The sequence below is a fragment of the Pelodiscus sinensis genome, chromosome 20 (genome assembly GCF_052426305.1).
Source record: "Pelodiscus sinensis isolate ZL-2025 chromosome 20, ASM5242630v1, whole genome shotgun sequence".
NCBI lineage: Eukaryota > Metazoa > Chordata > Testudines > Trionychidae > Pelodiscus > Pelodiscus sinensis.
This window is the reverse complement of record NC_143071.1, coordinates 19,407,163-19,434,573: the sequence shown is the minus strand read 5'-3', so window position 1 is coordinate 19,434,573 and position 27,411 is coordinate 19,407,163. Positions and strand designations below refer to the sequence as shown.

The window sequence follows — 27,411 nt, the reverse complement described above, 5'->3', positions numbered from 1 at the left end:
CAGAGCAGCCAGAGTGCTGCCGGGTTGGTCCCGCAGCGCCGAGGGGCAGCACTACGGGACCAACCCGGCACTACCACTACCCCACCTGCTCTGCCCCAGGCACCCCTATTCAGCCGCTGCTGAAACTGACTAGCGGCTGATTCTGGGAAGCCCAGGGCAGAGCAGTTCTGCCCCGGGCTTCCCGAAGTCAGCCACTGATCAGTTTCAGCAGCGGCTGACTTGGGGACACCTGGGGCAGAGCAGCTGGGGTGCTGCCAGGTTGGTCCCGTAGCGCCGCTCCTCGGCGCTGCGGGACCAACCCAACAGCACCCCGGCTGCTCTGTCCCAGGCATCCCCAAGAGCAGCTGGGGTGCTGCTGGGTTGGTCTTGCAGCACCGAGGAGCGGCACTACCGAACCAACCTGGCAGCACCCCTGCTGCACTGCCACAGGCGTCCCCGATTCAGACGCTGCTGAAACTTACCAGCAGCTTCTGAATCAGGGACGCCTGGGGCAGAGCCAGACTATCGGAAGGGGGGAGCTATGAGGGGTTTGGGGTGGCATCCCCCCCACCCCTCCCCAGACCCCTCATAGCCCCCCCTTCTGATAGTCTGGCATATTTGATAATCCAGCACCCCCTGGGTCCTAAAGGTGCCGGATTATCGGAAGTTTACTGTACAAAGAAGGGCCACTAGGATGATCCGAGGAATGGAAAACCTGTCTTATGAAAGGAGACTCAAGGAGCTTGGCTTGTTTACCTTAACCAAAAGAAGGCTAAGGGGGGGACATGATTGCACTCTTTAAATATATTAGAGGGATAAATACCAGGGAGGGAGAGGAATTATTTAAGCTTAATACCAATGTGGACACAAGAACAAATGGATATAAGATGGCTAGTGGGAAGTTTAGACTTGAGATTAGACAAAGGTTTCTAACCATTAGAAGAGTAAGGTTCTGGAACGGCCTTCCAAGGGAAGTAGTGGGGGCAAAAGATCTGTCTGGCTTCAAGATTAAACTAGATGGTTGTGTCTACATTGGCACCCTTTTCCGGAAAAGGGATGCTAATGAGACAAGTCGGAATTGCAAATGCTGCGGGGGATTTAAATATCCCCCACGGCATTTGCATGAACATGGCTGCCGCTTTTTTCCGGCTTGGGGCTTTGCCGGAGAAAAGCGCCAGTCTAGATGGGATCTTGCGGAAAATAAAGCCTTTTCCGGAAGATCCCTTATTCCTGATTTTAAGAGGAATAAGGGATCTTCCGGAAAAGGCTTTATTTTCCGAAAGATCCCGTCTAGACTGGCACTTTTCTCCGGCAAAGCCCCGAGCCGGAAAAAAGCGGCAGCCATGTTCATGCAAATGCCGCGGGGGATATTTAAATCCCGCGCGGCATTTGCAATTCCAGAGTGTCTCATTAGCATCCCTTTTCCGGAAAAGGGTGCCAATGTAGACACAGCCGACGGGTTTATGAAGGGGATGGTTTGATGAGATAACATGATCTTGGTAACTAATTGACCATTCATTATGAGTGGTAAATAGGTCAATGGAGGTGATGATGATAGGAGTTACTATAGAAAACTTTCTGGGTGTCTGGCTGGTGAGTCTTGCCCACATGCTCGCTCAGGGTTTAGCTGATCGCCATATTTGGGGTCAGGAAGGAATTTTCCTCCAGGGTAGATTGGCAGAGGCCCTGGAGGTTTTTCGCCTTCCTCTGTAGCATGGGGCACAGATCACAGCTGGAGGATTCTCTGCATCTTGGGGTCTTCAAACTATTTGAAGGCTTCAATAGCTGAGATATAGGTGAGAGGATTATTCTAGGAGGGGGTGGGTGAGATTCTGTGACCTGCATTGTGCAGGGGGTCAGACTAGATGATCATAATGGTCCCTTCTGACCTTAAAGTCTATGAGTCTATGGCTGTGTCTAGACTAGCAGCTGCTTTTGCGGAAAAACTTGCCAGCTGTCTACACTGGTCGCTTGAATTTCCGCAAGAACACTGACGATCTCATGTAAGAAATCAGTGCTTCTTGCGGAAATACTATGCTGCTCCCATTCGGGCAAAAGTCCTTTTGCGCAAAAGCTTTTGCGCAAACAAGCCAGTGTAGACAGCTCAGTTTTGTTTTGCGCAAAAAAGCCCCGATCAAGAAAATGGCGATCGAGGCTTTTTTGCGCAAAAGCGCATCTAGATTAGCCACGGACGCTTTTCCGCAAAAGTGTCCGTGCCAATCCAGACGCTCTTTTCCAAAAATGCTTTTAATGGAAAACTTTTCCGTTAAAAGCATTTGCGGAAAATCATGCCAGTCTAGTGGTAGCCACTGAGTCTACTTCATCCAGCAAATGCTCTCCGGTTCTCCACCCCTGCAGCCCCTCCTTTAGAGCCAGAGAATCCCAAAGCAGAGGGGGGTTTCTACAGCGACTGAAGCATACAGGTGTCCCCCACTGAGAGGCTGTGAGATCCTTTCTGCTTTTTGGACGTGCCCTTGTGCGGCGCTTTGAGATAATCGGGTGGAAAGATTTAATAATTCAACAGGGTTACTATTTGCCCCGCCTGATGCGGGAGCCAAACACAGGGAGGAGAAATGACCGAGCGAGCCAAGCTAAGGAAATTCACCAGCTCCAGGCCAGGGGCGGGACAGGAAGGGAGCGCGAGGCGGGGGGAGGTTCACACGGCGCGGCTCATAGGGGCTATTGCAACCGGGCGTTCCGTAGTGCTACGTTGCTACACCGCGCTCCTACTCCGGCTCCCAGCTGAGCATGGCCGGGCGCAGGGAAGCCGATTTCGGCTCGCTACTGGCGCAGGCCCGGGAGGCATATCGAGGGGCCTTTGCAGGGGCGGATCCTGAGATCGCGGTGTCCGCCCCTGGCCGGGTGAACCTGATCGGAGAGCACACGGACTACAACCAGGGCTTCGTGCTGCCTATGGTAAGGGGGAGGAGAGGACAGGGCAGAGGTGCCGGGCTCGGGGTGGGGAGGTTGCTTGGACTGTGGCCATGCGCGCTTCGCTGCTGCCCCCTTCTTTCACAAAGGAGCAGGACGAACTGAAGCCGCATTGTTGCGAGAGTCGAGAGCAGAATCCTCCGCGTCCGTGTGAATGCGATTTGCTGTCTCCCTCCATGCCCCCGCCCCCGTCTCGAGAGACTGGTCCCTCGTGTCTGTTACACGGAGCGGCCACAAAAAAAGAACCGCCACTTCCACTGCCGCCCTTGGGGGGGATCCGAGCAATGAGGCTTGCTCCTAGTCCCAGCAAAACAAGAACAATCCCTATTGAATGCTCCCCTTCTTGCTGCAGCCTTTCTTTGGATCAGCCCAAAGCTGTAGGTGACCTGGGCTTTGTCTGCACCATAAGATGTAGTGGCCAAAAGCTGCCTTTTGGCGGCAAAACAGTCGGAGCGTACACACTGCTGTGCAACTTTTGGGGTAAAAAAGACTAGTTCTGGGCCCCAAAAAACTTCCAGCCCTAGGAGAGACTTTTTTCTTCTCCCTTCCCTTTATGTTGCCTATGTCCCACAGTGCCTGCTCTAATGGCTCTGCTCAGGGTTTTGATCTCTGCTGCCCTGCAGGCATGTGCCCCTCCCCTTTCGGAGCTCTGGGAAGTATCTGACAGCTGGGAGAGGGAACTAACAGCTATGCATTGGAATGCGCCTGTTCTGCCCTGGCGCAGGCGGGGGTGGGGGTGGACAGGCTGCTGTGCTGCTTTGACATTCCTCAGCATGCGGGTGCAGCTCCCAGTAGCTGGGAGGCTGTGGGAGAATGGAGGGAATCCCAAGATGCCATCAGCTCTGTTTTCCCACAACACTGCACTTTGGGATACAGACCCACGGAGCATTGCACACGCTCTCCATGATGGTGCCCCAGAGTGGCCATGATATAGCCACAGGGAGCCAGTGTGAACACCCTCTGGCGAGTTTTCCTTTGTCGACTTGTGAGTGTCAACGTAATTTTTGTTGACAGAACTTGGTAGTGTGGACTCAAGTCACTTGGCTCTGGTTAGAAATCAGGCCTCAGGACAATAGCAGTCCCCCACTTTAATACAATATTAAGATTCTCCTGTTAGGGTCTAATGATTTTTGGCCATTGGCAGTACTTCCCCTCCCACCCACTGGGTATGACTGAAAGCCCTGCTGGAGCAGCCTCGTGGCCTGGGTTTGGATTAACTTCCCCAAATGAGAATTGTAGTTCAAAACAGAAGCCGTTCTCATCTTCCTGCCATTCCAGCGAACCGGTCTTAATCAGTAGACTTAGAGTGCCACCGTGTGGGCACAGTGCTAGGGAAAATAGCTTTAGGCCAAGATTTCCAACAGTTGATGTAAATCAGTGGTGACTGGTGACTGGTAACTGCTGCTGGGGTGACCATTAAAAGGATTCCAGGAAGGTATTCATGAGACAAAGGAGTTTTGGTTTCTAGTGCTAATTTTGATGTCAAGTTTTACGATACTATGTAATAGCAGATGGAGACTGTTTTAAAAGAGAGCTACGCATGATTGCATGCTTTGTACATACATTACAAATCTTAAGAAAGTTGCCCAAATAATGTGGCTGGCATTAAGGCCAACTTGTACATTGCGGGCTCTTACACAAGAAAATTTTAAAAAGTGCTTGCAGAAATTCTTGTGCATTCTGTCATTTGCTTCCTTGCTGTGTGCTCACTACTACCTCAATGCCAGAATCAGTTTTGTGAATAAATATAACCCCAACACAACCCTAACCCTCTGCAGTATCATTGTAAACCCCATTACTGCTGTACACAGAATTGTGAACTCCAGAAGAGTCAGGTGCAGTTACTGATGTACTTAGCATTGGCGATTTAGCTGACTTTGCATAGAAAACTTCCAGATGTAGGTTTTGGGCTTTTTTGCCATTGTGCAAAGCTCATAATGAGAACATGATTAAATCAAATCATTTTTAACACAGATTGTCCTTGAACCAACTTTTCAGGAAAACTAGTAAAAGGCATAATACAATTCCAAAGCCTACTGAATACATTGACAAATGCCCCTCACACGCACTGCCTGAGAAAGCTTATGTGAGAACGATGTTTAATCAGACACCAGTTGGGTCTGTTTTTAAGGTTTGAAAGTTTAGAAGTAATTCCACCTCCTTCCCCCCGCCTCCCACCAAGCTGGCACCGTCTTGCTCCCACTCAAAGCTGGCCTTAGAGAAAATGATGCCCTGGCCCTGACAGCCTCCCTCAGGTGCTCACTGCCCCTTTAGCCCTCACCCCCCCCCCCCCCCCGCATCTCCCCTGGCTGGCTGCAGCTGCTCTCTCAACCCCCACCCATACACACCATCAACGCAGCCTCATTGCCTCACCTCCCCCAAATAACCCCCTATCACTAGCCCCTGGCCCTGCTGTTCCCCTAGATGTCCACCCACAGCCACATGACTCCTGGACCCACCAGACTCCCAGGAGCTCAACAGATTTTAATCCTGCCTGTCAGGGGATGAGGAATTCTGATGAGAACACACTGGCTCAATGGCTTGGGCAAAAGTTAAAGGAGTTGACAGTTTCTCAGAGGTATGCAGTCAGGCTGGCAACAGCTGCCCAGGGGCTCCCAACTGGAACAGCAAGGAATGTGGCCGGACAGGAATCAGATGTACTAGCAAACTGGTGGGGCGAGAGAGCTGTAAATGACTTTCCATTTCATGCTTTCTGGCTTAACCTTCAATTTGTGTTTTCATTTTTGTTTTTGTTACACTAGCCTGCAGGGACAAACAATAACTAAGGGTACGTCTACACTGCATCCCTAGTTCGAACTAGGGATGCAAATGGAGACAATCGAAGTAGTTAATGAAGCGGGGATTTAAATATCCCGCGCTCCATTAACATGATCTCGCCGGCGCGCTAGTTCGAATCACAGCTGATTCGAACCAGGAAGTGCGCGCCGGGACGCGTTAGTTCGGACTAAAGCCCTTAGTCCGAACTAATGTTACTCCTCATTTTTTGAGGAGCTGTGATTCGAACTAGCGCGCTGGCGAGATCATGTTAATGGAGTGCGGGATATTTAAATCCCCGCTTCATTAACTACTTCGATTGTCTCCATTTGCATCCCTAGTCCGAACTAGGGATGCAGTGTAGACGTACCCTAATTGTACAGTTCTGAGGATTTCTGGAGCAGTGTCAGCCATTAGATATTTTTGCAGCAGTATAGAAGAAGGATGACGTCTGCTAGGCCAGTTTTACCCCCTGATATAATTTCACTGGAGTCAGTGGATTTACAACAGATAAAGTATTATACCCTGAGCTTTCAATGGGCAACAACGTATTATTCCATAACTGACACCTTTCAATACCTCACTGTATTCAATACATTTTAAATACCTTCTAAGTGGACACCCTGTGCCATTGCCGAACCCTCCAGCCCATCGCCGCTCTGTACAACATACCCACATGCTAATATCCCCTCTTGTAATTTATAAGCCTGTATGAGAAGAACAGCACAGGAAGGCTTGGAAATCCTCACCTGTTTCCCTGATGCTGCCTCCTTCAGTGTCCCACTGAAATCTCCCAGTTCCTCCAAACAGTGACCTGACCTCCCATCTTACCCCTGGGCTACCATGCTATATACAACCCACTCCAAGCAGCCCCCCGCCCCCCTGCTCAAGGGATGTTAAATATCGGTTAATGGAATAGTCGAGTAACCTCATGAATTCTTATCGGCTAGTCGACTATTCTATAGTCCCTGGGGGTGGGTCTGGCAGCTAGTACGCTCCTGCCCCACTCTGGAGGAGCCCCCTGCCACTCCGCAGTGCTGCGTCTGTATCAGAGGCAGCAGCGTGGGGTGCCAGGCAGGAGCCGGTCTGCAAGGGGAGCCAGTTTAAAAACCAAGTCCCCTCATGGAACCCGGCACAAGCTGGAACTGAGCCGGGCTGCCTGCCCTCCCAGCTCCTAATACACTTTAAATGCAGAGCCGCAGCAGGGGTAGGTCCCAGACCCGGCGCAACCCAGGACTGAGATGAGCAGCCCGTCCCTTGCCCCCTAGAGGCCACCTACTTTCTTCCCCCAAGCAGTTGCCCCCCTTTTCCTCCCAGCAGTTGTCCCTCTTTCTCCCTCCCCCTTCGACCCCCATAGGGCCAGCTCTTCCCTCCCCTCCCAATCACCTGGCAGCAATTGGGGGGGACTGTCTCAGACAGCATCTCCCAGGCAGCGTGAGCAGAAGGTGCCTGAGATAGTGCAGCAACTAGTCAGCCTGGTCTCTGGCTGCTCACCCCTTGGCCCCCCATGGCAGGGGGCACACACACGACACTCTGTCCCCCCCACATGTCGCCTTTGCTATGAAGGGCCTGATTTCCAAGGTGCTGAGTGCCCAGCGGTTCTCTTCCACTTCCCTCGCTCAGGTGCTAAACTAGGGAGTAGGGAGCCTGTTTGGGGACGATCCTGGCCCCGGCCTGTAATTACAACTCCGTTTTCTTCAGAGCTGCAGTCTCACTGCAGAGCTGGAGGTGGGTACGTGGGTTGTGCTGCCCTCTCCCTCCTCCAGAGGCAGCAGCCAGGCAGTTAAACTGCTTCAGTCTCCGCCTTTTCTTTACTGCCTCTCAACTTTGAATTTATTTATTTAAATATTTTTACCTCGCCTTTCTATTTAAAATATTCAAGGCGGCTTACAAAAACAAACAAAAACATACAAATATATATACAAATTAAAATATGAGAATTAAAAATATGAGACCCCAGAGGGACATAACCAGCTAAAAACATATAGAGAGGAGGAACACACACATACAGACTCAAACATTAATAAAATTTGCCAACACCTGGTGATGCAAACAAGAGTTGTTGTCTCCTCCTCCCCCCGCCCCTACACTGCTTGAGATAAATCCTGATTCCAGTCACCTGATCTCTAAGGCCAGTGGAGGGGACTTTAGCCGTGGGAACATGGGGAGCCCTGGGAGGTGCCCCCATTCGCCACAGAGCCTCTGCTAGGAGGATGTGCCCTCGATGAGCAGTGAGACAGAAGCCATGCTCCTGCCTTCGTACGGGCCCCCAAAAAGCTAGCGCAGCACAGTCGTGGCTCCTGCACTGGGACGGTGAGTCAGTGCCTTTGATTGATTCAAGGCTGCTTTTCACAGGAACAAACCAGCCCAGGGAATCAAATCCCCAGAGCCACTGCCACTGAGTATGGGAAGTAGGGATGTAAAATCCTGTTGACTAACCAATTAAAGGGGGTCGGTCCCACCCTCCACTGGCCTGGAGTGGCCCATTTATTCAAGAGGCCCCCTCACAGGGTGCCCAGACCTGCCATAGACAGAGGCTGCTCCACAGCAGGCAGGGAGCTGCTCCAGCCCCCGCTGGTTAAACTTTTACGTCCCTAATCAGAAGGCTGGGGCCTCTGGGGGCAACGTTAAGGTTGTTTGGGTATATTAAATGCAGGGCATGGCAGCAAGGCCATCACCATCCTTGTGATAAAAGGCACAAAGAAGCAAGCAGTTCCTAGAGCAGGCGAAGGCAAGAGAGCCTCCGTGGGCCAGATCCGGGCCACCACGTGGGATGATCCATCTCACGGATGCCCAGCCGCTCCCCCACTCCCAGGCCAATCAGTCTCGTACAGCACGCAAAGTCTCCTCCCCTGCCAGGGGAGCGTGGTACTTAGAGTAAACTGCCAACTATTCAGCTGGGGGTTCACTCTAAGCGCCACATGCCCCTTGCAGGGCAGAGGCAGGGAGCGAGAGACTTCGCGCACTCCCCCCGCCCCCAGATCAGTCAGGTTCTGTGGGCAAAGGAGCATGGAAGTGTCCTGGCCCCGCCCCTTCTGCCCAAGGCCCCGCCCCTTCTGCCAGAGACCCCGCCCCTTCCAGGGCAGCCCAGAGCCACTTCTAAAATGATTGCCCACCCTGTCCTACAGAGTGGGCAATTCCTGCTGCTTGGGGCTCCGGCCTGCTTCCTAGGGCCAGTGGGAGCAGGATCCCAGCCTGCACGCCGAGACCCTTGGCTAGCTCGGTTGGATGCATTGCAGGGATCCCTCGTTCCCTGTAGCACTGGGGGGTTCAGCCGGCGTCTCTCTCCGCAGGCTCTGCAGCTGGGGACTGTGCTGGTGGGGAGCCCGAGGCAGGACGGAACAATCTCCATCACTACCATCGCGGAGCAGGCAGAGGAGCCCAAAACGGTGCAGTTTCCAGCTCCGACAGAAGGAAACCCCCTGAGGCCCGGAGTGCCTCACTGGGCCAACTATGTGAAGGGCGTGATCCAGCATTACCGGGGTAAGGCTCCAAGGCACCTGAGTGGCAGGAGAGCTGCTTGGTCAGCAACGTGCCTGCAGGCTCTGGGCAGACAGTGGGCCCTGTTGGGAGGGTGGCTGTTCCAGTGGGACAGGGACAGAACTAGGAGCAGCTGTAGCCTCACCCAGCTGGTCCCTGCTCAATTCGTGTCTTATCTGCGACTATGAGAGAGTGCCTGAAACCCAGATGCCATCTCTCCACCGCCACCATGCAGCCTTCCTGCTCCCAGCAGGGTCTGAGCGAGGGATCTCTTTCTCCACTGCCCTTTCCTCTCCCTGAGGCTGCTGCAACAGCCTTCAGCTGCCCTCCATCTGCTCAGACTCAGCCTGAGCAGTACCAGCCTTTCTAAACTGGACCAGGTTCCCCCAACCTCTCTCCTGTGGCACCAGTCCAAGTCTGCTCCATTTTCTGTCTTGTCTCTGGATGGGGTTAGTCTTCTTCTCCCCCTGGTTTTGTCTCCGTTCCAGCTGGTCCTGTCCCAGGCTTCAGTGCAGTGATAGCCAGTGACGTCCCGCTGGGTGGTGGCCTGTCCAGCTCAGCCTCTCTGGAAGTGGCCGTGTATACCTTTCTGCAGCAGCTCTGCCCAGGTAACAGGAGCTGGCTCATCAGCTCCCAGCTCTGCAAATTCCCTTCTGGGATCCCCTGTGCCCAGCTTAGGTCTGGCCAAGAGACACTGCAGGAGATGCTTTGATTCCAGTTCTCGCCTTCCCCACCCAAAGCTTCCAGCGGGGTCACTCCAGGTCCCTGGCTAACTCTCCATAGGACTAATAGTAACTTGCTGCCCATTGAGAATCAACTAGGAAGGTCTTTGGGTTACCCAGGAAGGGTGGAGAATGGTCTTTTGGGAGCAAGTGTGAGAACAAAGCGGCACTTCCTCCTCTCCCCGCGAAGGTGGTCCGGCAAATCAGAGTCTGGCTGAAGAATTGGCACCAGCATGTGGTGGCTGGATTGGCCCATGCAGCCTGCTACCCTCTCTGTGATAGTGGCCATCACGTGCCACTTGAGAAGATGAATTTGCCCCACCCCCAGGGAAGAGTGCACCTAGATTGTGCGGTGTGGCGCAGGGGGTGGGGAAGATCCCTTGTGACTCCATCGGGTACATGATCAGTCACAGAATTAACCACGGAATTTGCCATGTCCCCTTCCTTTGAACCCTGTTCTGAGGCCTTGCACAGTATGGGGGGATTGAATTCCACCCAGGCTGCAATTCCCTGGGCTTGCACAGTACAAAGGTGATTAGCAGAGATGGGTTCAAGCTACGGAACTGGGATTTGGACAATTTCAGCAGCTCAGACTCCAAGGCTTAGCTAGGACATGATCTCTAGCTGTAATTCTACGGCTGCAGAAAGGGAAAATGAGCTTTACCCTGTCCCTGGGTCTCTTGGGCAGGATGGGAAATGGCTCGAAGCAGGCACCAGGCTAATCCAGCTCTTTCTCCTTTGGCACAGATGATGGGGACTTAGTAGCCAAGGCACTGGCCTGCCAGAAGGCTGAGCACACCTTTGCTAATATGCCATGTGGGATCATGGACCAGTTTATATCTGTGATGGGCAAAGAGGGCCACGCGTTGCTGATAGACTGCAGGTCAGGACATGCATTCGTAGCTTTAGCTTACGGTACCATCTCACGGGGATCCTCTGCACTCGTACAGCACCTTCCCTCCCAGGAGCCATCTGTCCACAAAGCCTCATAACAGAGGTGTGGAGAGGTGCAGGGCCAGACACTCTGGTCCATTAATGCTCCTTTCTACCACTTTGGCAGTGTAAAGGGCGTTGGAAGTGGAAGTGAATTATAGACACAGAGCAGCATAAAGGATCCTCAGCATACACGAGAATTTATCCTTTACCCCCCATGTGACCCCAGCAGCGCTGGGATTACAGCCCAGGTCTCCTGCTTCTCAGTCCTGTGTTCTGCCCACTAGACCTCGCTGCCTCCCACAGAGTAGAATCACTTCCTTGTCCCAAGCTGCGGAGTGCAACTCCTGGGTATGCTGGCTGGGCAAGGGCCAGTCGCGCTGGGGACTTGGACAGCAAGGTGAGCTGCTCCCCACTGGACCTTGCAGCAACCCATGACCTCCAGCCAGTGACAACGGGTCACAATCCCCGTTATCCCGCGCTCCCCGGCTTTGAGGACTGAGCCGTTTGGACAGAGAACATGGAGATCTTGCCATAAGGCCACAAGATGGCTCCATGGCTGTGGATGCAGGATAGCCTTCCGCGGGGTTATGGTGGGGATGGAATGACTTCTCCCGTAGAACCCTGACAGGATCGTGGCTGGTAAAACCCACGCTTGGAGAGCCAGGAATTCCTGTCACCGCTGGAACATTTCCAGGGCAGTAGTGCCTATGGGCCACAACCAGGCTGGGCCCTGTTGTGCTACAAACACCAAAACAATGGCAGCCTCAGAGAGCCTAAGGTTACACTGGAGAGCACCAGATAGTGGGGTAGTTGATGTGGATTGTAAGCCCTGTGGGGGGACGGCCTAGCAAAGTGGAGCCCTGACTGGCCTGTGGCTGACACTGCAATACCAGTGGGCAGATGATGGGCCTGCAGCGTCCTGCCACCTCATCTCTGCCCACTTGGATGCCATGCTCCCAGCTCCATGGCTGGAGAGCCGTTCTAAGGCTGGCATCGTTCCTGGGTGGCTCTGAGCCTGTGTGTGGCATCCGTAACCTTGCAGGCTCCTGAGGTGCGCCAGGGGTTACTCCAGTGCAGCTCCCAGCTCGTCAGGGGCGTGGAAGGAAATGGGAAACCCCGTCCCTGTGACCCTGCTGTGACCTCTGTTCCAGGTCGCTGGAGACTCTCCTCGTGCCTTTGACCGACCCCAGCTTAGTGGTTCTCATCACCAACTCCAACGTGCGGCACGCGCTGACGGGCAGCGAGTACCCCACACGCCGGCACCAGTGCGAGGAGGCAGCCAAGGCTCTGGGCAAGGCCAGTCTGAGGGAGGCCTCTATGGCTGACTTGGAGGGTGCGTGCCACATCTTCCATGGGTGACCCGAATGGGCTGCTGTAAACCTTGTGAGCCGGGGGGGACGCGGGGGCAGGGGAGTGAGCGTGGTGCCTGGCGGGTGAAGGACAGGAACTGCATGTGCAGGGGGCACAGAGAGAAGTGAACTTGGAAGGTGCTGGGCTATGTGGGGCTCCATTGCAGCTGGTTCTGTTGGGAAGCTCAAGGCCAGGGGTGGGCAATAATTTTTGACTGGGGGCTGCTTCAGAAATTTTTGACGTAGCCCCAGGCCGTCCCAGAAGGGGTGGGACCTCAGGCAGAAGGGGTGGGGCCAGGCCACTTCCATACTTCCCCACCCACAGACCCTGATTGGTCTTCAGGTGGGGGAGCGCGCAAAGTCTTTGCCCCCCCCTCAAAGAGAACTGCTGGCTGTTCCGAACAGCTGGCGCTTCCCTCTAGGTACCTGTGCCCCTGGTGGTGGGAGGGGCCTTTGCGTGCTCCCCCCTGCTGCCTGCAGGCCCAGCAGAGGGGGGGCACATGATGTCTCTCACTCCCTGCCCCGCCCTGCAAGGGAGCACCGCGCTTAGATTCTGCCACCAGCTGAGCAGCAGCTGACAGTTGACTTTAAGTGCAGAGCCCCTTGCAGGATGGGAGACTTCATTCGCTCCCCTTGCCCCCAAGCCCTGATTGGCCTGGGAACAGGGGGAGCACGCAAAGTCTCCTCCCTCCCTGCCCCCGTCCTTAGAAGCACCACACTCCTTGCAGGGTAGGAGGAGACTTCGTGCGCTCTCCCTCCCACCCCAGGTCAATCAGGGCTTGGAGTAGCGGGAACATGCAAAGTCTCCTCCTGCCCTTCCAGGAGCGTGTGGCGCTTCTAAGCCCCGCACACTGCTTGCAGGGCAGGAGGAGACGTTGCGTGTGTCCTCCCCGCCCGCAGGCCCTGATTGGCCTGGGGGCAGAGGAAGTGGCAGGGCCTCCATGCGCCCAATCAGCTGGCTTGGCAGGCCAAATTGCCCACCCCTTCTCTAGGCCTTGGGCACTTCTTAGTCCAGCGTTGTGCGTCTCCAGCTGCCCAGGCCCTGCTGAGCGAGGAGGTGTACCGGCGAGCGAGGCACGTCATCGGAGAAATAGAGCGCACCTCCCGGGCGGTGCAGGCGCTGCAGGCCAGGGACTACGGCACGTTCGGAAGGCTGATGGTGGAGAGTCACAACTCTCTCCGGTAGGAGCAGTGCCAGTCGGGTGGGATAGGGACACTCCAGCCGGGGGGTAGGGTACCAAGAGCTCTCATGGCCTATGGGTAGGACACAAGAGCAGTTGGGAACCACACGGTTTCCCATGCAATGTCCTGCCTAGGGATGTTAAATATCGGTTAATTGAATAGTTGAGTAACCTCCTGGATTCTTATTGGGTAATCGATCATTCTATAGTCTCCAGGCCGGCGGGAGGGGTCTGAGCTCCTGGACCCAGCACGAGCTGGAATTGAGCCGGGCTTCCTGCCCACCTGGCTCCAAATACACTTTAAATGCAGAGCCACACCGGGGTTTGGTCCAGGGCCCAGTGCAAGCCGGGACTGAGCTGGGCTGCTGGCCAGCCTGCTAAAAAATTTACTGGGGGGGGGGGTGGAGGGAGAGAGGGGAAATGCGTGTAGTCTAAAGCACAAGCTTATAGGTTAATGCTAATCAGTTAATTGACTACACTATTGCATCCTTAGTCCTGCCTCGGCTCTCCTGCCGCTCAGCCTTCCTGAGAGGAGCAGCCTGCAATAAGCGATGGGCTTTAGGAATAATTGCAGATAAGAGTGTGTCCTATGCCCTTGGGGTCGGTCTGTACCAGAGGATCCAGGAGGCCTCTGCCCCTGCTCTCCATGTATGCTTGTGGCCAGTTACCCAGTGCTCTGGGGCCGGGCCTGTTGGAAGTGTGTGTACAGGGACTGCCTATGCTAATGCAGGCTGTGCAGCAGCGTGACCCTGGCGTGTGTTACCCAGGGATGATTATGAGGTCAGCTGTCCTGAGCTGGATGAGCTGGTCGTGGCAGCGCTGGAGGTCAGCGGGGTTTACGGCAGCAGGATGACTGGCGGAGGCTTTGGAGGCTGCACGGTCACGCTGCTGGAGGCTGGAGCAGCAGAGAAAGCTCTGCAGCACATCAAGGTACGTGATGGCCATGGCCTTCAGCGCAGAGCCCGGCTCCACCAGCACGAGTGGAGAATACTGATCTGGCAGGCTCAGTTCTGGCTGTCTCCTGTGGAGATCAGACAGACTCAGTGTCCCCAGAGAATATCCCCACGGAGCAAACAAGCCAAGTGACAGGTAGCAGGGCTGGCCTTAGGCCGAATCGGGCCCCGCGCCCCTGCACCTGGAAGTGCTGGCCAGTTACAGAGCCGGGGCCCTGTTCCACCACTATGCGGAGCTGGGTCTGTCCCCCGGCTCTGCCTGGAGCAGGCCCTGCCCCCCCGCCCCCCGCCGGCCCCGCTGTGCGTCTCCCTACCCCGCCCCCTGAGTGTCCCCCTAAGCCCCGAAATGTCCCTGCCGCGCACGGCTCCTTCTCGCCGCCTGCTGCTGTCCATGTGCAGCGCTGCACGTGGGCGGGGAGGACGCCCGGCCGTGACATGACGTCACAGCCTGGGATTTTGAAACTCCTGGGAAGCACAATGCGGGGCCTCACTGGCTCCGGGTTCGGCCTCCGGGGCCTGAACGTGGACTCCGGCCCCGCAACAGGGAAGGCAGAAGGTAGGGAATGCTCGTGCGGCAGTGGCGGGGGGAGAGAGAGGAGGCGGCGGCAGGGGAAGGGAAGGGGCTTGGGCAGAGGAGAGGAAGCAGAGGGGGAGGGGTGGAAGGAGAAGGGGCTTGGGCGGGGGGGAGGGGAAAGCACCAAGAGACAGAGGTGCAGGAGAGACAAATGCCAGGGGGCTAAGTGCAGACAATGAGGAAAAGGGCAGGAGGGGAGGTGTCAGTGGGAGGGGGGACAGGGTGATGCTGGGAGAAGGGAAGGGCATTGGGGGCTAGAGGGGGAGGTGCTGGGCGAAGGCTTGAAAAGAGGGGTGGGCATGAGAGGCGGGGATGGAACAAGGCCTGTGTGAGGGCACAGAGGGGCAGGAGGGGAATGGGGTAGAGAGTGGTGAGGGAGTTGGCATCAGGGAAAAAGGGGGCAGGGGCAGTAAGGGAAGGAGGAGGCACCAGGAGGGTGCAGGGGTAAGGGAAGGTGCAGGTGCCAGGGGATTCTGGGGTGAAGCAGAAGGGCAGACACCTGCAGGGGAGGGACCAGCACCAGAGGAGAGAGGCAGGGCAAGTGTGTAGAGAGAAGTGTTAGAAGAGGGGTAGCTCGCATGATCAGAGTGGGGCTACTGGAGGAGTGGGCACAGGGGGGAGAGAAGGGCTGGTGGAGGGGGGCAGGTCGCAGGAGGGCTGAGGGCAGTGAGAAGGGCAGGAGTCAGGACAGCAGAGGAGGGTGAGGAGTTGGGGGGCAGCAGGCACCAGGGGAGATGATGGAGCAAGGAGAGGAGACAGGGCAGCAGAGAGAAAAGGTCAAGGTTTATAAAATATTTATTAATAACTTGGTATGCTGCCCACGGCCAGTTTGTTTGTGCCCCGCGGTGCAGTTTGGGTTTATGTGGGGATCAACATGAGGCCGGCGAGTGGGAGCCGAAACAAAAAAGTAGTCAGTGTAATGATCTTCTGTTGATATGTGTTTTAGTAGTTAAATTCTTGGACTGTCATTGCTCATGAAAAGTGCTGTCACATGGGTAGAAATCGGGTAAATATTGCGTATTATTAATATCAGCAGAACTGACTTAAATGGGGCCTGTGTGTTGTGTTGTGTAGTCTTGCCTTAATCTTTGTATTCATGCCTGTTGGTGTGAGAGAAGCTATTTGTATCTATTTGCTTGCATATGCAACCACACTTAAGTTGAGGCCCTCAGCATGTTCTGTAAGTATCAGTGTGGCCCCCGGGGCTTCCAAAGTTGAATTGCCCTAGCTCATCCCTGACACGTGTCTATCTAAACTGGTTTTAAATATCTCCAGTGATGGAGATTCTGCAATCTCACTAGGCAGTTTATTCCAGAGTTTAACCACCCTGACAGGCAGGAAGTTTTTCCTAATGTCCAACCTAAACCTCCCTTGCTGCAGTTTAAGCCCATTGCTTCTCATCCTAACCTCAGAGGCCAAGCAGAACAATTTTTCTTCCTCCTCCTTATGATACTCTTAGATACTTGAATGCTGCTCTCATGTCCCTTTTCAGTCTTCTCTTTTCCAAGGTAAACAAGGCCAATTTCTTCAGCCTTGCCTCCTAGCTCATGTTCTCTAGACCTTTCATCATTTGTGTTGATCTTCTCTGGACTTTCTCCAGTTTCTCCATGTTTCCTGAAATGTGGCACCCAGAACTGGACATGATACTCCAGCTGGGGCCTAATGTAGATGGTTCATTGCCTGCCTAGGGGACGTGAGACTGGGCGGGTTAATTTCCAATCCTCCTGTTTATTCTTTTCCTAAGCCAGGAGGGCACAGTAGTTCTGACGGGGGCGCTGCAGGAAGGCAGCCCACACTGCCCCCTGCCTGAAACCTTGTGCAGGTGTTAAACAGCTGTCCAGCCCACCCTAGAGGTGACTGCATTTCAGCGTGCCTGAAGCAACACTGCACCAGCAATGGACAGGAGAATGGCTCCCGGGCATGGCTTGCTCATGACTGCTTCAGTCCCGTTGATGGGCCTCAGCCTCTTTCCTTCCACTCCCCTGCTTTGCAATGGGGCTGTAGACTCTGGGGGACAGGCAGAGGTGTCTCCCTGCAGCAGATGTAGACATGTCTCTGTATTAATCATTCTCTCATTGAGGTTTTTAGCTTTGTATTGAGTCCTTTTACATGGAAACTTTGTATTACGTCTCGGTAGAATAGTCCCTAGGACAAGTGAGGCAGAGACTGTCCCTGTGGGGTGAATGAGGTGGGAATGGATAAGGCGGAAGGTGAGCACCTCTGGGCAGTTGCAAAGGTTGGCGAGGGGATGGAAGCCCGATCCATAAGAAGGGCCGTACTGGGTCAGACCAAAGGTCCATCTAGCCCAGTATCCTGTCTACCGACAGTGGCCAGCACCAAGTGCCCCAGAGAGGGTGGACTGAAGACAACGATCAAGCGATTTGTCTCCTGCCATCCCTCTCCAGCCTCTGACAGACAGAGGCCAAGGACACCATTTTATCCCCCGGCTAATAGCCTTTTATGGACCTAACCTCCATGAAATTATCTAGCTTCTCTTTAAACTCTATTATAGTCCTAGCCTTCACAGCCTCCTCTGGCAAGGAGTTCCACAGGTTCACTACACGCTGTGTGAAGAAGAACTTTCTTTTATTAGTTTTAAACCTGCTACCCATTAATTTAATTTGGTGTCCTCTAGTTCTTTTATTTAGGGAACTAATAAATAACTTTTCTTTATTGGCCTTCTCCACACCACTCATGATTTTATAGCCCTCTATCATATCCCCCCTCAGTCTCCTCTTTTCTAAACTGAAAAGTCCCAGTTGCTTTAATCTCTCCTGATATGGGACTCGTTCCAAACCCCTAATCATTTTAGTTGCCCTTTTCTGAACCCTTTCCAAGGCCAAAATATCTTTTTTGAGGTGAGGAGACCACATCTGTACACAGTATTCAAGATGTGGGCGTACCATAGTTTTATACTGTAAGATATTCTGGGTCTTATTTTCTATCCCTTTCTTAATAATTCCTAGCATCCTATTTGCCTTTTTGACCACCGCTGCACACTGTGTGGAAGTTTTCAGAGAACTGTCCACGATACCTCCAAGATCTTTCCTGATTTGTCGTAGCCAAATTAGCCCCCATCCTACTGTACGTATAGTTGGGGTTATTTTTCCCGATGTGCATTTATCCACATTAAATTTCATTTGCCATTTTGTTGCCCAATCACTCAGTTTGGTGAGATCTTCTTGGAGTCCCTCACAGTCTGCTTCTGTCTTGACTATCCTAAACAGTTTTGTATCATCTTCAAACTTTACTACCTCACTGCTTACCCCTTTCTCCAGATCATTTATGAATAGATTGAAAAGGATTGGTCCCAGTACTGACCCTTGGGGTACACCACTAGTTACCCCTCTCCAATCTGAAAATGTACCATTTATTCCTACCCTTTGTTTCCTGTCTTTTAACCAGTTCTCAATCCAAGAAAGGACCTTCCCTCTTATCCCATGGCCATGTAATTTACACAAGAGCCTTTGGTGAGGGACCTTGTCAAAGGCTTTCTGAAAATCCAAGTACAGGCAGTCCCCGGGTTACATACAAGATAGGGACTGTAGGTTTGTTCTTAAGTTGAATTTGTATGTAAGTCGGAACTGGTACATATTGTAGGGGAAACTCTAGCCAAACATTTCTCCAGAGCTCAGTTTTATTCTCCCACACCTCACTTCCCTCAGTCCTTTATTCTCAAGCTGAGGTGTCTGCTGAGAAAAGCCGCTCCGCGTCTCCCTGGTCTGCTGGGGGGGGGGCGCTAGCTTCGCGTCTCCCTGGTCTGCTGGGGGGAAGCAGCTAGTGCGGGGTTGCCTCACCCCGTTTGTAAGTAGGGATCCGATGTAAGTTGGATCCATGTAACCCGGGGACTGCCTGTATACTATATCTACTGGATCCCCCTTGTCCGCATGTTTGTTAACCCCTTCAAAGAACTCTAACAGATTAGTAAGACAGGATTTCCCTTTACAGAAACCATGTTGATTTTTGTCCAATAAATTATGTTCTTCCACATGCTTCACAATTTTATTCTTTACTATTGTTTCGACTAATTTGCCCGGTACTGAAGTTAGACTTATCGGTCTGTAATTGCCAGGATCACCTCTAGAGCCCTTTTTAAATATTGGTGTCATGTTGGCTACCTTCCAGTCATTAGGTACGGAAGCCGATTTAAAGGATAGGTTACAAACCACAGATAATAGCTCAGCAATTTCCCATTTGAGTTCTTTTAGAACCCTTGGATGAATGCCATCCGGTCCTGGAGATTTGTTAACATTAAGTTTTTCTATTTGTTCCAAAACCTCCTCTAATGACACTTCAATCCGGGACAGTTCCTCAGATTCATCACCCACAAAGGATGGTGCAGATTCAGGAATCTCCCCAATGTCCTCAGCCATGAAGACTGAAGCAAAGAAATCATTTAGTTTCTCCGCAATGGCTTTATCATCCTTGATTGCTCCTTTTATAGCTCGATCATCTAGGGGACCCACAGGTTTTTTAGCAGGCTTCCTGCTTCTAATGTACTTAAAAAACATTTTGTTATTTCTTTTTGAGTTTTTGGCTAGCAGTTCCTCAAAATCTTTTTTTGCTTTTCTTATTACATTTTTACACTTGATTTGACAGTGTTTATGTTCCTTTCTATTTATCTCACTAGGATTGGACTTCCACTTCTTAAAAGATACCTTTTTGTCCCTCACTGCTTCTTTTACATGGTGGTTAAGCCATGGTGACTCTTTTTTAGGTCTCTTGCTATGTTTTTTAATTTGGGGTATACATTTAAGTTGGGCCTCTATTATGGTGTCTTTAAAAAGTTTCCATGCAGCTTTCAGGGATTTGGCTCTAGTCACTGTGCCTTTTAATTTCTGTTTAACTAACCTCCTCATTTTTGTGTAATTCCCCTTTTTGAAATTAAATGCCAGGGTGCTGGACTGCTGAGGTGTTCTTCCCACCACAGGAATGTTGAATGTTATTATATTATGGTCACTATTCCCAAGTGGTCCGGTAACGGTTATATCCTGGACCTGATCCTGCACTCCACTCAGGACTAAATCGAGAATTGCCTCTCCCCTTGTGGGTTCCTGCACTAGCTGCTCCAAGAAGCAGTCATTTAAGCCATTGAGAAATTTTATCTCCGCTTCTCTTCCTGAGATGACATGTATCCAGTCAATATGGGGGTAATTAAAATCCCCCATTATTATAGAGTTCTTTATTTTGGTAGCCTCTCTAATCTCCCTCAGCATTTCAATGTCAGTATCACTGTCCTGGTCAGGTGGTCGGTAATATATCCCTACTGCTAATTTCTTATTATTGGAGCATGGATTTACTATCCATAGCGATTCTATGGAACATGTTGATTCACTTAATATTTTTATTTCATTTGATTCTACATTATCTTTCACATACAGTGCCACTCCGCCACCCACCCGGCCTGCTCTATCCTTTCTATATATTTTATATCCCGGTATGATTGTGTCCCACAGATTTTCCTCATTCCACCAGGTTTCAGTGATGCCTATTATGTCAATCTCCTCATTTAATACGAGGTACTCTAGTTCATCCATCTTATTAGTCAGACTCCTAGCATTTGTGTATAAGCACTTTAGAAATTTGCCACTGCTTATTTGTCTGCCCTTCCCTGATGCATTGGATTCCTTTGTATGCGGTTATTTGTCTGCTCTGGCCCATGGTTTGCCCTCTCCCCTCCTCTCTTTCTGACTACAGCTTGGAGAATCTCTATCAATGGATTCTCCTCTAAGAGAAGTCTCCCTCCGATTTACATGCATCTCCGCACCAATCGGCTTTCCCCCATCTCTTAGTTTAAAAACTGCTCTACAGCCTTTTTAATGTTTAGTGCCAGCAGTCTGGTTCCACCCTGGTTTAGGTGGAGCCCATCCTTCCTGTATAGGCTCCCCCTCTCCCAAAAGTGTCCCCAGTTCCTAATAAATCCAAACCCCTCTTCCCTACACCATCGTCTCATCCACGCATTGAGACTCTGAAGCTCTGCCTGCCTACCTGGCCCTGCGTGTGGAACTGGAAGCATTTCCGAGAATGCCACCATAGAGGTCCTGGATTTCAGTCTCTTTCCTAGCAGCCTAAATTTGGCCTCCAGGACATCTCTCCTACCCTTCCCTACGTCATTGGTACCTACATGTACCATGACCACCGGCTCCTCTCCAGCACTACACATAAGTCTATCTAGATGCCTCGAGAGATCCGCAACCTTCGCACCAGGCAGGCAAGTGACCATACGGTTCTCCTGGTCATCACAAACCCAACTATCTATGTTTCTAACTATCAAATCACCCACTACTAACACCTGCCTCTTCCTAACTGGCATTCCCTCCCCCTCAGAGGTATCCTCAGTGCAAGAGGATACCGCAACATCCTCTGGGAGGAGGGTCCCAACTACGGGATGGTTTCCCTCTGCTCCCATTAAATGCTCTGTTCCCTTGAGACTTTCATGCTCCTTAAGAGCACTGGGGCTCTCAGACTGGAGGTGGGACAGTACTACAGTGTCCCGGAAAGTCTCATCAACATAGCTCTCTGCCTCCCTTAGCTCCTCCAGTTCAGCCACCCTGGCCTCCAAAGCCTGAACTTGGTCTCTGAGGGTCAGGAGCTCCTTGCAACGGGTGCACACATACGCCACCCACCCACAGGGCAGGTAATCATACATGTTACACTCGACGCAATAAACAGGATAGCCCCCACTCTGCTGCTGGGCTTCTGTCTCCATGTTTGTAATGAATAAGTTTAAGTATAAACTGGGATTCTTTTTAAACCTCTGGAGTAGATTATTCTAAGAGTTATGTTTTAAAGAAGGTCAGAAGTCAGTAGTGCCCTCTAAACTCCCCCTCTCCAAACTCTCCTGTTAGCTGTTCCTGATCGCTGAGTCACAGGCTTATATAGCTCTGGTAGCCCCTCCCCCTGACTGAGGCTCAGCCAATTAACAGAGGCTTCTAGATTTCAAACCTTTTAGAAGCTCCACAAGGGTCCCGTTTTTACTCTTTTACCTGGAGAACTCCCTCTCCAAACTCTCCTGTTAGCTGTTCCTGGTCCAAGACCAATGAGCCCTGGGAAGTGGGCCCATTGAAAGGAGACTGGACCTGTGGATACCTTGGGGGTCTGCAGCAAGGGCCTGCTTTGGGAAGCCGCCTCTTTGGAGGTGAATATGGCAGCATTGAGACCCCACCCAGAAGCAGGCAGACACTAACTGCAGAGTCATGGGACGGCTCTCACAGATCTTGCACATGCATAAGATGATAGATCTGCAGGAAGGTGGGGGGGAGGGGAGGCCGGCGTAGTGAGGGGGCCAGAGGGGTCAGTTGCCCCTGGGAGAAAAAAATATAAAATTTAGTTAAAAATAATGTCATGCATTTTTAAAAGGAATACCATATCTCCTGCTTTTTGTCTCTTTAGGCCCCCAGTTAAAATTTTCAAAAGCACTTGAGTGACTAAAGTCATTTTTGAAAATTAGACTTGGAAATCTAAGCTCAGATTTTCAAAGGTAATTAAGCTCCTAAAGAGACAGTTGCCAACTCGGATCTTCAAAGATATCTGTCTGATCTTTCCACACCTTTGAAAATCTGGTCATAAGTGTCCTAGTCAGTTCTGAATGTGAGATGTAGGAGCCCAGTCCTAATTCCTTCAGGCTTTTTTTCTTTTTCTTTAATTTGAACATTTATCTACACCCATTCCCCTCCTTTCTCTTTCACTATCCAATAAATGCATGGATCAAAACTATAGGTGTTTTGTTACCATCAGACATGCACATGAAATGAGTTGTGGTCATGAGCCAATAATGCATCTTCCCTGAATGCCTTCCGTGGGCGTGGCCACGGGCATTTGCATGGGGACTCTGTTGGACTCTGGTGCTTTCCTCTCCTTTTGTCTCATAGGAGAAGTACAGAGGCACAGCTACCTTCTATTTCTCCAAGCCTTCCGATGGGGCAAAGGCTCAGACTCTGCAAGCAGACACTTCCCTTTCTGCATAAGGCTCTCTTCCCCAGCGCCCTTGAGGACCCGGAGGTCAAAGTCCTGGGCCAGCTGCCCTCCCCTTGAGGAAATGGACTGCGGCTGATTCTGACTTCACAATGTAACTCAGGGAAATGTACAAATCTGCCCCTCTTGGGTAATAAAGCTAATTTTGCACAACTGTAGGCTTAGCCATCTCTGTCCAACCCTGCTGAACGGGAGACCACGTTCTGGTCTCCATGACACTACCATACGTGGGACTGGGTCCACAGAGTTAACTTCCACGTAACCGAGACCAGAGACTGAGGCAGGTTACTGCAGACGTGTGGGTGACATGTAGCGGTGGTGTAATAATGCCTCGCGTGAAGTTTGGTGATTACTGAAGGGAAGTGGTGGGGCTGTGTGCCTTTGTAGCCTGAAAGAGTCACTGACAGGCTGGAAGCATGGTACAGCCTAGCCCCTGTAACTCATTCCTGGCCAGTCTAACTGTGGGTTTTGAAATAAATGGGGCAGCCAGCCTAGAGAGAACATTGTTTATTAAGTGCAATAGAAAGCCACGTGGGCCAGAACACCTGCTGACAGACTCTTCCTTGGTACACACTAGAAATAGGCATAGGCCAAACATTGTAGTTGATCCGATGAAAGCTACAAACGTGGCTATGTTCTATTGTGGCTCTTCTGGACAAACCTTTTCAACAGGGCAGGTGGTTCAACATGGGATGGCCAACGTTAACTCTTTGGCTAAAATTATTGTATGGACTCTGGAGGCAGCAAATCAGTGTGTTATACCTACAGCGCAGAGCAGCGTGGTACACAGCAAAAGGAGGCTACAATGCAATGTGATGGCCTTGGTGCAGTACCACGTTAGCAGAAAATATTTTTCCAGCAACACTGGAAGACAGGAACTGGAATATAAGGCAACTGCCAATTGGCCGTCCATTCAGTAACTAAATATTTCTAAGGAGCTGTGTAAAACCACAGTTGGTTTAATTTCTAACAGACCAGACTTCTTGCGTGGAGATCAAAAACCAAACAAGCCCCAACTCCCATCTAGGTTTGGGCCAGGATGGTCATACACAATGTGAGTGTTTTAATCGTGGTCACAGGAAAATCAGTGGCAAAATTTTCACTGAAGTCTGGTGCAGGACTGAGCCCTCAAACCAGTCTCTGCTGTGAGCTGTCTGTGGTCCCCAAGGAATGGCAGAGGAGTTCTATAATCTGCTTAAATAAAACAAACAACCCCTTGCCCCAGGACTAAGGGCAGCTAATGTTTCTGTTCTGCAGCCTTTGAAACAGGCCTTGCCCATAAAATGTGGGAGCTGCCATTCTCACCAGGAACCGGTTCCCAAATTCTCATGAGCAGCTCCTGTGGTAGTCAGCTGAGGGTGAAGCTGAACCAGCCCATGCTCAGAGCCAAATGTAACCGCAGGCAATTCAACAGCATTTCTCATCAGTAGAACCCGCCTTTGACCACAGCACCGGGGTGTAGTATCCTGCCCATGCTCAGGGAAGGAGTCAGAGGTGGAGAGGGCTAAAACCCCCCAGGAGTTTTGCCTCAATTCACTGCTCTAGCTTTTGGCCCATGCTGTTGAGTGAGCTAACCCGCGGGCTTGGGGGAGATTTACAATAGCATAAATAGGTGGTAAATACCCAATTCTTACTGACTTCCCATGGGAGTTAGGTACTTAACTGGCCTTTGCAAATCCTCCCTTAAAGTCTTTAGGCTGTAATAGCCACATTCAACATGTACAGCTGGGTTGGACGTGAGACTACAGCACCAAGCGCACAAACCCTGTGGTCAGGGCTGTGCATTGTAAGTGTTTCTGATCATTTCATAGACACCTCCCTGATTAAGTGAAACATTAGAAGAAGCCCTCCCCCTCCCCCCAGCCTAACCTAGTGCAGTTTGCAGAGGCATATGGGACCAAAAAGCAAAGGTGGCTTCTCCCGCTCAGCACCAGCTGGCACTGCCGGCCCCGGGCAACACCGGTGTACAGAGAGTCCATCACCACCAGGCTGGGAGTTCACAGGGGGTGGAACTCAGCAAAGGGACTGGAAAAACAGGATGCCACAGACGCTAGAGGCACAGCAATAGCTTTAGTAAAGGGTCACTAGACAACGGTCAGACGCACGACAGCCACTTCAGCGCTGGGCAGCAGGGCAGAGGGAGTGACTCAGTTCACACAGCTGTAGCCGCCTCCTCACCACCAAGCAGTAGCCGTGCACGGCAGGGCTCCAGCACAGCTCTTTGCCGATGTGGCCTGAGAATGGCTGAGGCCAATAGTTGATCTGTTCCAAAGGAGAGAGACTAGCCCCTCCCACCATTTCAAAGGAGAGAGACTAGCCCCTCCCACCATTCCAAAGGAGAGAGACTAGCCCCTCCCACCATTCCAAAGGAGAGAGACTAGCCCCTCCCACCATTCCAAAGGAGAGAGACTAGCCCCTCCTACCGTTCCAAAGGAGAGAGACTAGCCCCTCCTACCGTTCCAAAGGAGAGACTAGCCCCTCCCATACATTTCTCTCTCTCTGCCATCACCTTGGAGTTACTGGGTGAAGTGGCACGTAATATGCTGGGTGGGGTGGGGGGGGGGGGGGGCTCAAACGCCTTTCCAAGTCACACAGTGTTATCTGCCTAAACTGCACTAAGCTCCACTGTGGGAATTGTGACACCAACAAAAATTTTGAATATTAGGTTTGGAACCAAATGCTTGTTTATGGGGTATTTCCTCGGCGCTTACGCTACTCACTAGTTGTTCTGCTTCTGCCCTCTAGTCCTCCGGGCTTTACCTGGCCTTTGCCCAAGTGTACACTGTAGCTGCCATAAGCTGGGCTGGCTTATGCTCGTCCCTCTGGGGTGCTGTGTGAGCTGGGGTTGCTGTACTAAAGAAGCCAATGGCGGAGGCCTTAGGTACTGAGCGCAAGCCCGTTGAAGTCACTGGGAGTTTCCCCAGTGGATTTGGATTGGGTGCCTTCACCAGCCTTCGCTAGTACAGATGTTTCCCAAAAGCTGTGTCTCCTTAATGCTCCATGTAGAGCTCAGCTACCTCCGTTTCTTTATAAAGTAAACTGTATGTATCTGGCCTAGGAAAACTGTGCAAGAGTTTAAGCAAAAAGGCATCATAGCCCCTTGTGGGTAGTGCTAGGCAAGTGAAGGGTAAGCTGTCACTGCAGTACCACAGGTTAGCAGCAGGGGGCTGTACACCAACAGGTGGGGTGGGAATGCAGTGATTTGCCTGGCCAGCTATGTGACAACACAGGCTTATAACTGGGAGCATTTGCAGGACACAAGGGAGTTGCCTCCACTGGTGAAATGAATAGGGGGAGAGCAGGGCTGAGCCAACAGATGGGGGGGTGGGAAAATAAAAAGTTGTCGTGCTTGGCAGGGAGCACGCAAGGCAGCAGGTGACAGGCCATTTAAACACAAGTGGAAGCCCAATGTAGTCAGATGCCCAGCAGGAGGCCAGCGGTGTGAGCATGGGTGGGCAGTGCGCACACACAAAGTCAGCAAGTAAGGGTTATACCCCACGGGACTCCAAAACCGGTTGGCCAATGACCCTGCACTGAGAAGCCTCCAACAGACCACTCAGTGGAGCTCCAAGGCTGGCCGGCCTGGAAATGCCGAGCTCCAAATGACGATCACACGCTTGCCACTCCAGCTGCTGCCTATGCTGCTGCCTCCATGGCGGCAGGCGTCAAAGGAGCAACCAGTGTGGCAGGCGCCACTGCAGTGCTATGCCCAGGAGGGATTGGGGGAGCACAGCAGCCCCACTCCTGGCTGCTGACCCGAGTGCGAGTCTGCCTGAAAAGCTCAGCAGGCTGAACACGCCCCTTTGGCGGGCTTTCCCCAGTTCAGGCTTCGAAGAACTGTCTCTCCATCTGGTTGGTGAGGGTTCCGCTGGACATCATGGTCCTGCTGACGAACTCTTTGGTCACCTGCTTGGTGAGGGTGCCACCGCTCTCCACTCGCTGCGTGGTCATCAACATGCCATCTGCAACAAGAGGGGCAGGTCAGCCGTGGGCACAAGGGCCTACAAGCGGCACTGCTCTGGCTCTGTCCCGCATGGACTATGTCAGACATGCGCGCAGAGATCTGCCGGAGGAGCAGCGGCTCGTTGCATTGGGAGCTACAGGTTCAGAATTCTCTTCCTGACCCCACATGAAAGCAATCAGGCACAGCAGGACCTGGCCTGCGCCCACCACGGCACATTTCAGACTGGCGTCCGCCCAGCAATGAGGGGAGGCGAGCAGGCAGTGCTGTGTATTAGTGCAGTGAGGCCGTGGAGTCGGAGGTTCAGTTCCCATTCACAGCAATTTATTGTTTCTCAAAGTTGTTATTCCCTCAGTGCCAGAGAAGGGATAGAGATACTTAAACAAGAGCTTTTAACTGTCCGTTCTCCCTCTCGCCTTTCACCCAGCCTGCGAAAGGTCAACAGAGTTGAACAGCCTTTAGATAGACCCTCCCTGGATACCTGCAAAGCTAGGACCCTGAGATCTATGGCCAGTCAGTGTTGTGCTGTAACTTTTCACTGCCTCAGGCACCTTCCTTTAGACTGGGTGATACCAATGAATGTGACTGTACAAAAA

General features: G+C 52.1%; 2 protein-coding genes across 7 annotated transcripts in view; one reads left to right on the top strand and one right to left on the bottom strand.

Annotated features, from left to right (window-relative positions):
* Positions 1-2,606: 2,606 nt before the first annotated feature.
* Positions 2,607-23,009, top strand: GALK1 (galactokinase 1). 3 transcript variants are annotated; one of them, XM_075903652.2, is made up of 8 exons: positions 2,607-2,895; positions 8,979-9,168; positions 9,654-9,773; positions 10,635-10,770; positions 11,975-12,156; positions 13,204-13,354; positions 14,121-14,283; positions 21,413-22,745. In XM_075903652.2, the coding sequence occupies exons 1-8, from the start codon at positions 2,728-2,730 to the stop codon at positions 21,602-21,604; spliced, it is 1,302 nt and encodes a 433-aa protein (XP_075759767.2). In that variant the 5' UTR covers positions 2,607-2,727; the 3' UTR covers positions 21,605-22,745. The 3 variants fall into 3 exon arrangements, with proteins under 3 accessions (XP_075759767.2, XP_075759768.2, XP_006136502.3); XM_006136440.5 differs by lacking the exon at positions 21,413-22,745 and adding an exon at positions 22,752-23,009 and having other exon boundaries at positions 2,610-2,895; XM_075903653.2 differs by lacking the exons at positions 14,121-14,283; positions 21,413-22,745 and adding an exon at positions 22,752-23,009 and having other exon boundaries at positions 2,608-2,895.
* Positions 23,010-23,346: 337 nt separating this feature from the next.
* The window catches only part of ITGB4 (integrin subunit beta 4), a 69,092-nt gene continuing 65,027 nt past the window's right edge, over positions 23,347-27,411 (bottom strand). For all 4 annotated transcript variants that reach the window (XM_075903654.2, XM_006136437.5, XM_006136438.5 and 1 more), the window contains one exon: positions 23,347-26,816. In XM_075903654.2, coding sequence (XP_075759769.2) covers positions 26,677-26,816 — 140 coding nt within the window. In that variant the 3' untranslated portion in view covers positions 23,347-26,676. The remainder of the gene's footprint in view (positions 26,817-27,411) is intronic.